The sequence below is a fragment of the Neophocaena asiaeorientalis genome, unplaced genomic scaffold (assembly GCF_003031525.2).
Source record: "Neophocaena asiaeorientalis asiaeorientalis breed wild unplaced genomic scaffold, Neophocaena_asiaeorientalis_V1.1 scaffold182, whole genome shotgun sequence".
Classification (NCBI taxonomy): Eukaryota; Metazoa; Chordata; class Mammalia; order Artiodactyla; family Phocoenidae; genus Neophocaena; species Neophocaena asiaeorientalis.
Window position 1 is genome coordinate 1,556,205 of NW_020174648.1, and position 14,110 is coordinate 1,570,314.

The window sequence follows — 14,110 nt, forward strand, 5'->3', positions numbered from 1 at the left end:
AGAATTTCTCATGTCATTACAAATTCCTTGTAAATACCATTTTAATGGTTGTATAATATTCAGGTATTTTAACGTAGCATAATTTATTTAATCTTTCTTCCATGACTGGAAAGGTAGGTTATTTTCATTTTTTCTTCTTAGATACAATGATACACTGAACATCTTTGTGCATTAATTTTTGTTTCTGTATTTAGGATTATTTCCTTAGACTAGATTCTCAAGAGTGAAATTATTAAGTCAAAGTATATGTGTATTTTTAAGGCATATCCATACATACACTCAAATTATTTTCTGAAAGAGCTATATCTGTCTGTCCACCCACAAGTATTATTTGTAAAACTAATTACTTTGTCCCTTCTGGCCAGCATTGTATTCTTTGCTTTTAAAAAGCTTTGCCAGGGCTTCCCTGGCGGCACAGTGGTTGAGAGTCCGCCTGCCGATGCAGGGAACGCAGGTTCATGCCCCGGTCCGGGAAGATCCCACATGCCGCAGAGCGGCTGGGCCCATGAGCCATGGCCGCTGAGCCTGCGCGTCCGGAGCCTGTGCTCTGCAACGGGAGAGGCCACAACAGTGAGAGGCCCGCATAACGCAAAAAAAAAAAAAAATCTTTGCCAGTTTTATAAGTAAAAATTGTATCTCATGTTAGTTTATTAGTTACCATTGTTAGTCATTTGGTTTTCCTTTTTGTGACTTGTCTGAACAAGATAATTATATAATTATATGTGTGCGCATTCCCAGGAGAAGTACGAACTAGTAGATCATCACTAAAGATATTGATACTCTTCTAAAATATTTATGACCCAATCAAATTTTTGCTCATAAATACAACCTAAATAAAGCAAAATGAGAAAGCAATCCTCACCTTTCTTTGGAGATTTTGAGGCTCTTTCTACTGGGCTGGCTTCTTCTTCTCTTTCTCCTTCATTTTCTTCTTCTTCTCCTTCAGATTCCTTGTCTTTATACTTCATCAGTATTTCCTCTAGTTCTTTCTCCAGTTCTTTATTTCTTATAAGGGTATAATGAAGTTTTTCATTCGCATCATCAAACTTCTCCTCTGCTTGTCTGGCTCTGCTTTCAACCTCTCTGATGTGGACAAAATCCAGAGAAACACAATAAAATGGAAAGGTTTGGAAAAGTGCCTTTCATATCTAGAAACTCATTATCCAAAAAAGGCAGTGGGATTAGAAGAATATATCTAAACAGTACAAATAAGGGAAGCAGCAGCATCAATGTTTAGCCAAGAATTGGGGGCCTAGGAAGCTACTCTGGATGGTAATGTCAGAGTGCAGACATGGTGTGATTTAAGAATACAATATATTTATCATTTCTTAGTGAAATCTGACTTTTGGGTATTTGGAATTCTCCATCAATAGCCAAGGAACCCCTTTTCAGTGGTTAATCTTGGCTTCTCTTTATTGATGTGATCCAACAAACAAATAAAATAGTGTCCCTTCTTTTCCAGCACCTTTAAAACCAGATCTTACAATCAAGAAAACCAGTTTGAAGTGTGTTTCTTAATTACTAGGGCACATGTTATATGTCTATATTCTCTTCTCGTAGCATTCTTAGCTATTTAACTCTGTTGTCATTCCTACAGTTTGGGTTATGTAACCTTTCCTGCGCACAATAGCTTCTCCCAGTTTCATTTATTTCTCTAGTTCATCTCCTAGAAACATACTGAGTTGGATCCCTCCTAACACTCTACTCCCACCCCAGATATACACATACACACTTGACTTCCTCCATCTTCACTGTGGCTGAGGACAGATGTCCCTCCTGGAGCAGTGTAGTTCACTGCCTCTAGCAGAAGATTTGAAGATACCCACCCCACTTGTAAGGAAAAAGGAAGCAGGAGAACCAAAGGTAAGCCAAGAAGCGTGCATTTCTCAGCTAGACCTCCTGGTCGGCAACCTTTGTCTTCTTACCATTGTGGTGTCTCATACTTACATTAACTTCTCCTGCATGTGTTCAATTACAGCCATTGTTTCAAGATACCTTGGGGCCAATGTACCTTCATTAGCTGATTCTCTCTGACAAAGAAAGTATGTACTATGAATGAACTGAGAGTCCCAAAGATAAATAGCCTCTTTCTTCAGTATGTTCTGGACCAAGCCTTCTTTTTCTGCTATTCATGTTTATATAGCAGATGATTAAGCACACTTTTTTTTTTTTTTTTTTGCGGTATGTGGGCCTCTCACTGTTGTGGCCTCTCCCGTTGTGGAGCACAGGCTCCGGATGTGCAGGCTCAGCGGCCATGGCTCACGGGCCCAGCCGCTCCGCGGCATATGGGATCTTCCCAGACCGGGGCACGAACCCGTGACCCCTGCATCGGCAGGCGGACTCCCAACCACTGCGCCACCAGGGAAGCCCTAAGCACATTCTTAATACCAAAGAAGAATAGGGATTTCCTGTGGCCAAATACCATACCAGCTTGCAAATTATTCACACTCTGGTGGACATAAATTTGATTAGAGTTGTAAAGAAGAAGCAGGGAGAACAATATCAACAGAAAGAAGCAGGGAAAGAAGAAAAGGTTTAAAAAATAAAGAGAAGGGTAAACAAGTTTCTTTAATTAAGTTAAAGATCAAGGAAATTAACTATATTTATCTTATTAATAATTTACTTCATTAAGCACATAACAAATTGCAAATTGCAAAATTCAATAAGATCTTTCAGCTCCTTAGGGAACTTCATAAATATCAAGGCAGAGAAAATATGAAAAAAAAAAAAAAAAACTCTTACTTATTTTGACTCTATATTCCAGAAAACAAAATAAGAGGAAGATAAAAGAAAATTTAGAAGACAAAAACTATAAGCATATTTTAAAATGAATATTATGAGACATTTTCCTAGAACTGTGTACTTTTAAAAATCTCATTTACTCATGTTTCCCAAACAGAGGCAAGTAAAAGTTAAACTCCACCTTACAGATGGAAAGGGAGATCTAAGAGGATAGGCAGCCTGCCATAATCACAGAATGATCTAGCGGATTAAAGCAAAACCCTCATCTAGGCCTCTCCATCCTCAATCACACATTCCGTTGCACTATGCTTGCTGTTTCTAAAAGCAAACCAGCGAAAAGAAACTGTATCAAACATTTTCACTTTTACTCTAGCTCTTTTACTCTCTTCTTATTTTCCCAGTCACATATTTTCCTCTTTCTGTTTTGCTTCCCCTTTGGGCAGTTTGTTTGGGAAGTAAATGCTGTCATTGTTCAGCCTGGACCAGCAACCTGTGATGTGGCTGTGCCTATACAGCACATACTACTAATTTATTTATTCTTTGAATCCAAAAGAAAGGCTTTCAGAGCAGAGGCATCTGGAAATGCAGTTCCACACATGATTTATACAGCTGCATGAAACAGTTTTAACTGTAGGTGGAAACCAAAGTAAACCAGGACTGTACTCTGCTAACTGTATACATTTGAGCCTTCTGACTCTCTACTAATTCAACAGATAGATATTTAGTTACAGTGTGCGAGGAAAACATCCCTCTGTTCTGACACCAGCAAGTACAGATTAATGTTCTGTGGTCCATTTCAAACCCTCCAGCAGGAAATTCCCATGGTCCAAAATGCTGGACGTTGGGCTTCTAGAATTATGGCCTCCTCTATGTACGCCAGGTGACAACCTTCCCTGCATCACCTATGTACCTACACAGATGCCTCAAGGCTTATCAAAGATACTGCCTTGGGCCCTCTTCTCATATTTTGAAGCTTCCTCTGGCTTTTATGCTCTTTTACCTGCTGTATAATAGAGACAAACGTAGGCCGCACGGCTCTTGGAAGCAATCGCATTAGACCTTTCTTGTTCGTGCCAACCTGCTGTAGCTTGGAGCTAGTCTCTCTCTCTGACTCCAATTATGCCTTTGGCCTTTTTGGCTTGGTCTTCCTGAGGTTAGACTCTATTAATGGACTTTAGATTGGACTAATAGCTCTGGCTTGAGCCTATCGCAGGGAGGATCTGGCTTTAGACCCAGTTGCTTGGAATCCAACACTCAGTAATGAACTCCTAGCCAGCCACAGTGCCCCTGTCACTTTTGGACATATTTTCTGGAACCACCATTCCAAGGACTCTTCCCTGTTGCTGTTATAAGATGGGTAAGTTAGTTACTGCTCTTAATACCTATGCCTGGGGTACATGGTATTGTGGGAGGAAAACACAGGCTTCTAAGGGCCTCCTTCAGCTTGGTGAAAAAATACTGCTGATCCCCCAAGTCTGGCCCCTACTCTCCCTTCCAAAGGAGTTCATAGGTGATCCAGCAAAATCTCCCATTTTCCTCATACTTACAACTCTTTACAGACAGCCAGGACCTATGGTTTGAAGATAGGCCTAAAAGAGATGGTTTCTAACATCTTGCTTGTTAAAGTAGCTGAGCTGTAGGCAACCCAACTCATGCAGCCAGGCGACAGTGCTTAGGGTCCACTGTAGCTCTGAGCACTTTGGGTAGCCTCAGGGAGAGCCTGCTGAATTTAGTCATCCCATACCTCCACCATTCGGTTGCAGCGTTAGAGCTCAGCTGCTTCTCCTCCAGCGACAACTTTGGAATGAGTCCAGTTCAGAGAGGGCCACAAGGGGTGCCCTGCAACAGGATCTCAGACCTGATTAAACTGGGCTGCACCTGAAGGCAGAGTGGCCTTTCCCCAGGATGAGTAGAGGCAGAGTCAATGCTGCTTACTGGGGTCACTTGATTCACCAGTGAATCAGGCAAGTGCCAAATTGGGTATTGCCTGAAACAGGCACAGCGGGCCAAGCTTTGTACATGGTTCCTGCTTTAAGTATGGTCTTCAGGAATTCCCACAAAGTCCTAATTTCCAGCGAATTGAGGAAAGTTTGGAATAATTGATAGTTCACCCCTTGTCCTCCTAGTTATGGCGGACACTAGGACATCAGGTAATGATATGAATGAGGCCCTGGTTTAGCAGGCCAAGCAATTAGCCTGTCCAAGCTGGTGGTGACTTACCACCACTACTCCTGTTATCACTCATATCTCAACCCCCAGAAAATCCTGTGCTGGAGTCATTTGAAGGAGATACGAGGAGCAACTGGAATTCTCCGTGCTCAGGTCCCTAGCCTCCCAGTGGTCTGGAGCTACTTCTCACTAGAAACCCAGGACCCAGCTATCTCTTGGCGCTCTCCTGCTCTATAACTCAGCTCCCAGGGACAAGACAAGTTATACCTGCAAACCACAAGGTTTCTGCTTCCCTATCCCTTCCTTCCTTTTCTCTTTCCTCCCCTAGTGTCAATCAAACATACTGCCTCTTGGGAGTTGTTTTCAGACCAGAAAGAGAGAGTGCCACTGCCCAGCAGGACTGGTGCCTTGGATCTGCATCCTTGCTAAATGGTTGCTTATGTTCTTAGGGCCAGAGGCTAAGTGTCTGTCAAAAAATAAATAAAATTTTTTTTTTAAATAAAGGAAAAACAAACAAGCAAACAAAAGCAAAAGAAAATTTTACAGTGAAACTTTTGAAACTTTAAACTGCCCTCAGGGAGCCCCAATGTCTTTGTGAAAGGAAGGAGCATAGAGCCAAGGCCCTTCCTGCCCCATGGAGCCTGCAGTACAGTCCAAATCAAGACAGCACTTCCCCCAGCTCCGCTTCCTGCCCCGAATCTATGACCTCACAAGCCAAGTCAAGGACTCTCCATTCTCTGGGTACCAACATCTCCAAAGATCAACCTTGTCTTCACTTGCCTAGCACAATTAGGGCCCCTCTGTTTGAGTACCTCGTGATCCCTTTCTACCTGTCCAGTGGTCCGGCCACCATCCCATAGGATGAATGTGATTCTTCTTTACCTCCAGGAACTTGCAAGTACATCTGGATGGCATCTTAGTCTACTCCCCAGGCCTTATGGTCAATGAGAACCTGGACAGTTTGGTCTTCAGTGATCTATAGTAGAACATTAGCAACTTTTCAAAGCCCAGAGATAGACTTTCTGGGCCCCATCGTCCTCAGGTGAGCTAGCCACATAGCACCACACTGTCCCAGATGGAATTCTGGCATCCTGGAGCAGAAGCCCCACACCACCAAAGACAAGCACCACACCCTCCGTTTTGCCCCAGGCTACAGGTTCCTATTTTCCTGTCGGCTTCCTGACTCACTCTGGACCTGACCCTGATGCCTTGCCAGGATAGCATAGCAAGGTTTTCACCTCAGGGGAGCAAATCTGGGGCAGGAGGGCTTTGGGTAGGACTCCTGGGGGTTCTCAAATAGTAAAGTGCTACCCTTTACCTGCCTTTTTAAAATATGTCTCATGACATTGCATTTGCATTGCTTACCCTTACCCCTTTGCCTCACAGTCTTAACGACTGACATATTAACGTATCATTTTAGAAAATTGTTGAAAAGGCATTATTTTGGGAGAACGTGATCGTAGCCTCCCCCCAGCCCCATGTACCACTCTAACTCCAATTTTGCCAGCTCCTGCCTGACTCTCCACATGGTATCTCCCAGTTCTTCCTCCCAGAGTTGGAGTCTATTTCCTACAACCTCCCTGGACATACATCCCTGCAATCTGCCTCTACTTTGGACCATGCTGCCACTTTAGGGATCTAGCTGCCATCCACCAGGACCCTCACCACAGCTCCTCACCCCTACATGCACCAGTGCCTATTCAGATGCATCAGACTCCTAGTAATGAAATGGTTCTTAACTTTGGGGTTGAGAAATTTGATGATGTCTATGGATTTCTGGCACATACACCTCTTCCCCAAGAAAATGCACAGTATGAAAACACATACAAAATGGTGCATACCATTTCAGGGGATTAGTGGGATGAAGCCCACCCAGAGACTCCTAAAGTCATGGCATCCTGTACAGAGAGATACCAATCTAGAGCTGACTTAAGTGTGAATGGTCTTAGAACATTTGTGAAGGAATTTTAAATCTGCTTTCCTACTGAGTTTCCATAGCTACTGTCTAAAGGTTTCCAATTTCCCAATAATTCTTGTGGTATCTTCTCATCACAGTTATCAATAGAGACTGCTGAATGAATATATTTAAAACTTGGCCAAATACTGACCAAGACATTGTTAAGTTAAGGAAAGGGATGAAATGCTGATTTTCAAGTGAGGTTTAGGACTTCCCTGGTGGCACAGTGGTTAAGAATCCGCCTGCCAACGCAGGGGACACGGGTTCAAGCCCTGGTCCGAGAAGATCCCACATGCCACGGAGCAACTAAGCCCGAGCGTCACAGCTACTGAGCCTGTGCTCTAGGGCCCATGAGCCACAACTACTGAAGCCCGAGCACCTAGAACCTGTGCTCTGCAACAAGAGAAGCCACCGCAATGAGAAGCCCACACACCGCCAGGAAGAGTTGGCCCTGCTCACTGCAACTAGAGAAAGTCTGCGAGCAGCAACGAAGACCCAACACAGCAAAAAATAAATAATTAATTAATTTTAAAAATAAAATAAAATGAGGTTTAAAGAAGGAATGAAAAGTTTTTATAAAGCTAAGGTGAACAAATGAGTTTTTCCAAGGATGATGCTGGGAGAAAAAAATATCTGGAAAATATATTATTCAGGACTTCCCTTGGAAAAGCTAAAAGTTATGTTAGATCCATATCATTTTTACAAATGTTAAATTTCCTAGTTATTTTTTTCTCTAGTTTTGAATTTCCTAGTTGAGTTTCAGCTACATACCCAAGAAGACAATACATCTGTTCCAAACAGAGGTTGGGAATGGACATTTCCGTCTACTCCAATGACTCGAATGAGTTTTTCCTTCTCTGTAGATGTTGAAGGTTTCTAGGGCACAGAAATACCACGGACGTGTTAGTGAGCTGGTGTGTGACACAGTGGCCTGGCAAGTTGCCTGGCACCATGTCTGAAGCTTTCGTTTTCCATTTGCTTTAATCATTCAACAAGCATTTTTGAAGACTTACAGGAAACACTGTGGGAGAAATTAGTGGGGATGGGGAAATGGGGACAAGGAGAGATAACTGAGAAAAACAAAGAGGATTTCTTCCGGACCTCAGGAACTCACAGAACAGTGGGAGAGATAAGCAATAAAATAATTATGGTCTACATGATTACTTCTAGCATAGAGGTGTGTTCCAAGAGCTATGTGCACCCAGAAAAGGGCCCTGCATTGTCTAGACACTCAGGGATTTTTTTACAGAGAAAATGATATTTGAACAGGAGTTTGTAAAATAGAGAGAAAAGGGCCTGAACTAAGGCCACAGAAGAAGGGAAGGAGGGGATTTAAAGGGTATGACAGATTTAGTGGCCAAAAAATAATGTTTTCCATTTATTTTGCCTTTTATATGCCAAGCACTGTACCAGAAGTAAAACAGAAAATGCTGGTGAAAAGAGGCTTCAGTGTTATATAATATTTTTGTTCTGTTGTACTGCATGTAGAGTGGGTAGAGGATCTATGTCACAGCCTGGGATCATGCCAACACTTAAACTACTCACAGAAGAAACACCCCAGGGAAGTAAGTTAAGACAAAATGGAGAGTGATCATGAGTTCTGAAAGCTAAAGACAACAGTAGTCCACCCAGGAATTAGCAAGGGCTCTTATGCCAGACTAAACTAGGTTTGAATGCTGGTTCTGCAATTTATAGCTATATGATTTTCAGTAAGTCAGTCAACCTTTCTGAGCTTCAGTTTTCTTATCTGTAAAATGGGGGCAATAATATTTACCTTGAGGTTGTGTTGTATAGATAAGAGTTAACATGTGCAAAGCATACAGGTCATGGTAGGCACACCATTATCAGATGCCCCAAGAAGGGTTGTTTTTACTACTAATGCCACAGCAGGGGTGGAGACAGGATAAGGAGAAGAGAGGTGTGGATGGCCTGGGGGGAGTGAGAAAAGGCAGCTCAGAATGGGAGCTAAAGAAGTGGAGACAAGGAGTTTAAACAACTATTTGAAAAATATGGCAATGAAGGGATAAAGAAACAGCATCAGGGTGAGAGGTAGACTGTGTAGTTAGCAATAGTATAGGTGAATGAGGCTAGTAATTTAGAAAGGAAGAGGAACACCCTATCCTTGGAAAATAAAGAGATAAGTGTGTCTGCAGGTATGATTAAACCTATATGAGGAAAGGAAAGAAGTTGAAGAGTTCACTCCAGATGCGCTATTTCTATTTTCAATGGTATATATATATATATATATATTCATTCTTTAAAAATATAAAGGAAAAGGAAAAAAATACTAATCTTACCTCTTCTGCTTTCTCTTCTTCCTTTTCCTCCTCAAGTTTCTTATCCTCCATATTTTCTTCAACCTCTTTAAGAAGCTTGTCTGTTTCAGGTGTAGTTACTTCTTTTACAGTATCCTGTGAGACAAAACAATATTATATTATAGCTTAGTGGATATAAATATTTTAGCAGAATACTAGCAATGTTTCCATTCAAAAGTATTTAATGTGCATTAATTTTGCAACTGGGCACTGTGCTAGTGATAAGGATACAAAGGTTAATAATAATCCCTGCCCTTAAGCAGCTTACAATTCAGTGGACAAGAAAATGCTATGGCTACATATAGTCACAGAGTAGGAGCACTTAATCCAGATCTGGTATTGGGCAGGGGTGAAAAAGAGGGTTAATCAGGAAGGTTTCCTGGAGGACATAATGTCTGAGTTTCTTCTTGAAGGATGAGTGAGGAGAAAAAAGATGGCACAAGGGAGTTCCAGGCAGAGAATGTTATTTGTACATGATTGGCTCTGAGAACAAAAGCAGTTCAAAAGGACAGAAACTCAGAGGCAGATGGGCAGGGGCACAATCACAGAGGAAGGGCTAGAATATTATGCCAGGGAGATTGGATTTTATCCTGAAGGCAGTGAGATACCTATAAATCGATTGACCTGTTTTGCATTTTAAAACAATCACTCTATCAAGAGGCGAGTAGATTTAAAGAGGAGGAAGGAAGGGAAGGTGGGGTGATTGATTGAATGGATATGGGATGGTTAGGGAAAGGAAGCATCTTGAATGTCACCTGGTATATACACTATATACCACTACATAGGCCACTGCATAGATGATAATGCCATTCACAGAGATAGTGAACAAAGTTGGATAAGCAGGTTTGGGAACATAGATGAATTCAGATTAGGCTGTGTGAGTTTGAGGCACCACTAGGATAGCCAAGTGGAAATAAGTAAGTAGCTGAATTTGTGGATCTGAAGTTTAGATTGGACGGATTTTGGCTAAAGGTAAAGATTTAACAGTTATCTACATTTAGTTAAAGCCAAGAAAATAAATTATATCGCCAAAGAAGAACTTGTGAAATGACTAGAGGATGAGGCCTTAGGACAGAAACCTAGTCACATAAAGGGTCAGGGAAGAAAGAGGAGCCTGCAAAGGAGGGTAAAAGTTGCCTCAGAAATGTGAGAGGGCCACCAGGAAAGCCAAAAGAGAAGAGAGAAGGAGTAAACAGTGTTGAATATCTCAATGGAGTCTGCACAAATATTGACTGAAGACCATCCTACAGAAGTTTATTGCAGCAGTGTGTATAAAACAAAGCTAGATATAAGCTCAATGCCCAAGATAGGAAAATGCACTTAAAAATTATGGTATAAACCATACAACAAGTTATTTTATAGCAATTTAAAATTATGCTGTAGAAATTATATACATGGTATAGAAAAATGTTCACAATATAGTAGGATATTTTTCCAAAGTGAAAATACCTTTTTTTCATGATAACACACTACTGATGTAAAATATCTGCAAGCTACAGAGAAATTAATAATCTGAACCCTCAGAGGTAACAACTTCTATCACTTTGCTGGATATTCTTCTACTCTGCTTTATATACATATAAACGTGTTCATACAAATGAAATAATAATATACATTATGTTCCCTAATCTACTTTTCTCAATAACATATCATGGGTGATTCTTATTTCACTACATAATCATCTATTTTATCTGTACAGAATCCTATTATTTGAATGTACCATAATTTATGAAACCAATTCCCTATTGATCAATATTTATATTGTTTCTGGTATTTTGCAATTATAAATAATGTTGTAATTAATATTCTTATACAGATATATGTTAGAATTATCAGATAGACTACATAGTTATACTTACACTTTTAAAGAAATAAGAGATCGAAACTGTGGAAGATTACAAAAATAATCAGACTTGAAAAAGAACCAAACAGAACTTCAACAATTAAATTTAAAACTCAACAGAAAGCTTTAATAGCAGATTAAACTCAGCTGAAAAGCAAATTAGTAAATTGGAAAGTAAGTCAGAAGAAATCATCCAGGATGCAATGCAGAGAGACAAGGAGATAGAAAATATGAAAGAAGGTTAAAAGACATGGGGGACAGATTCCAATATATATCCATTCAAAGTTCCAGAAAGAAAGGAGAGAGCAAATATAGTAGAGACAATAATTGAAGAGATGATGACTGAAAATTTTCTAAATCTAATGAAAGATACCCAGCCAAAGAGTCAGAAAACCAAGAGAATCCCAAGCAAACTTTGAAAAGAAAATCTTCACCCACATGTATCAGAGTGAAACTACAAAATGCCAAAGACAAAAAGAATATCTTAAAAGTAGCCAGAGGGAAGAGATGGATTAACTTCAAAAGAACTGACAGGGCTTCCCTGGTGGTGAAGTGGTTGAGAGTCCGCCTGCCGATGCAGGGGACACGGGTTCGTGCCCCGGTCCGGGAAGATCCCACATGCCACGGAGCGGCTGGGTCCATAAGCCATGGTCGCTGAGCCTGTGCTCCGCAACGGGAGAGGCCACAACAGTGAGAGGCCCGCGTACCACACACACAAAAAAAGAACTGACAGCTGGACTTTCAGTTGTCAATTTGGTAACAATACAATCCAGAAAACAGTGGAAATAGTATCATAATACGTGCTGAGAGAAAAATCATCCTAGAAATGTATACCCAGAAAAAAAAAAATTTAAGAATGAGGGTGAAATAAAGATATTTTCAGACAAACAAAAATTGAGTTTACCTCCAACAGATGCTCACTCATGAAAACTCTAAAGGTTAAGGCAGAATGAAAGAGGAGAAGAATTATTCAATGCAATCAGACAAGAAAAAGCAATTAAAAACATAATAATTGAAAGAAAGAGGTAAAACTATCTCTATTTATAGGTGATTTGATTGAATATCTGGAGAACCTGAAAGAATCTATTGAAAAACTACTGAAACAATAAAATAATTTAGTAGAGTCACCATACATAAAATTAAAATACAGGAATCAGTAATACATACACAGTTACCAATTAGAAGATATAATGGAAAAGAAGATCTTATTTAAAATACCAAAAAATAAAATAAAATACTCAGGCCTACCTTATAAGCAACGTGCAAAATGAGCAAACTATAAAACAGTACTGAAAGGCATAAAAGTAGACATCCTATATCTCATATTCTTCATAGAACAGCTCAACAGCATAAACATGTCTGTTCTAAGTTAATATATAAATTTAATATCATCCCAGTTTTTAAGAATCATATATTTTCTAGAGGTAGATTATATAGAAGAATAAGTAAGAGAGAATAGCCATAAAACACCTGAAAAAGATCAGTGAGGAAGGGCTGGCCCTACCAGATCTAAAAATGTATCATAAAGCCTCAATAATTAAAAGACTGTGGTGATGACTTGTGAATAGACAGATTAAATATAAAATAATAGAAAACCCAGAAATAGACTTAGGTTGAATATAGCTATTTTCAAATATTAGAAATACTGTAACAGAATAGATGGAAATACTATAATGTGGGAGACAAATCAGCCCTTTCATATCAACCCAGAAGACTGAACTAGGACCAGTAGGTAGAAAAAAAGCTACAGGGAAACAGGTATCATTTAGTTCAATAAAAGAATAATGTTCTAATAGTCACTGTTCGCCAAAAACGAAGGGACTAACTCTGAAAGTAGATCTCCATCACTTCAGATACTCAAACATAGGCATAATGATCAAGCATAGGTGTTATACTAAGACTGACGCATCAGATGGTTGGTTGAATTCAACCACCTTTAAAATCCTTTTTGTTCTTAAGTCTCTGTGATTCCATATAGGTTTTGAATTTTTTCCTAGATCTGATGTGCAGCCAAGATCATGTCTATGGTACTTCACTAAGTTTCTAAAACTGTACTGTAATTAAGATGTATATTGTTGTTGAGATGATTCAGTGGTTAATTCAAAATAATTCTGGCCAAGACGTGGGCAGCAAAGAAAAATAAGAATTTGTTAAAGGTGTATAATTTAGAAAGGTGGTGTTTCTTCAGTGTTTAAATGTAAAATAAGGGAGTTCCCTGGTGGTCTAGTGGTTAGGATACGGAGCTTTCACTGCTATGGCCTGGGTTCAATCCCTGGTCGGGGAACTCTCACAAGCCATGCAGTGCGGCCAAAATTCAAAAAAAAAATTTTTTTTAATAAATCAATTAAATAAAGGTAAAATAAAAGTGCTGCAAGTGTGTAGATAGAACCTTCCTTCTTAGACCCAGGAGCATTGACATATATGCCATCAGATCATACCTGTATAGTTTATGTCTCTGATAGCAACGGGAGCTTCTTCAGACTTTGCTGGAGGTGAACTTCCTCAAAGAGACTGAAGTAAAAATAAAGATTTGTGACTGCCATTAAGTACATGATATTCATTGACTTGGGATCCTCAGTAAACAGGTAGTTAAAACTACAGGATTAACATAGTAATATGGAGAGTGTAGAATGAGAAGGGAAAACAAGCCAAGGACAGAATATCAACATTTAAGAGGCAGGCAGAGGTCAAAGACTAAAAGAAGGAGTGTGAAAAGGAATAAAGAAGTAGGAGAAAGACGGAATTTTGGTCTTGCAAGGAGAGATTACCAAAAAAGTGAATGGTTAACAGGATCAAATGCTATAGAGAAGTCACGTTAAATATGGGATTGGAGATACTTAGATCTGGCAATAAGGTCATTAGGGACCTTATAGTAGTTTTAGAGTTTTAAGAAAAGTGATTGTGATAGGAAGGAGGGAAAGTAGTAGTAAAGAAGGAGACAATATCAAGGGGCATATTTTTTCAGGTGGGAGAGAGACCATGTTTATAGAGAGGAAGGCATTAAAGATACAAAAGAAAGAAGACAATGTGCATGGGATTAAGTACTCAAAGGAAGAAATAACCTTGGATGGGAAGACTGAGAGG

General features: G+C 39.9%; 1 protein-coding gene across 1 annotated transcript in view; it reads right to left on the reverse strand.

The window, feature by feature from the left end:
* Positions 1-14,110, reverse strand: part of AXDND1 (axonemal dynein light chain domain containing 1) — a 78,864-nt gene that overhangs the window by 2,347 nt on the left and 62,407 nt on the right. The window contains exons 22-25 of the mRNA XM_024758740.1: positions 9,166-9,279; positions 7,640-7,744; positions 1,948-2,030; positions 863-1,083 (exon numbers count right to left, since the gene is read on the reverse strand). Coding sequence (XP_024614508.1) covers positions 863-1,083; positions 1,948-2,030; positions 7,640-7,744; positions 9,166-9,279 — 523 coding nt within the window. The remainder of the gene's footprint in view (positions 1-862; positions 1,084-1,947; positions 2,031-7,639; positions 7,745-9,165; positions 9,280-14,110) is intronic.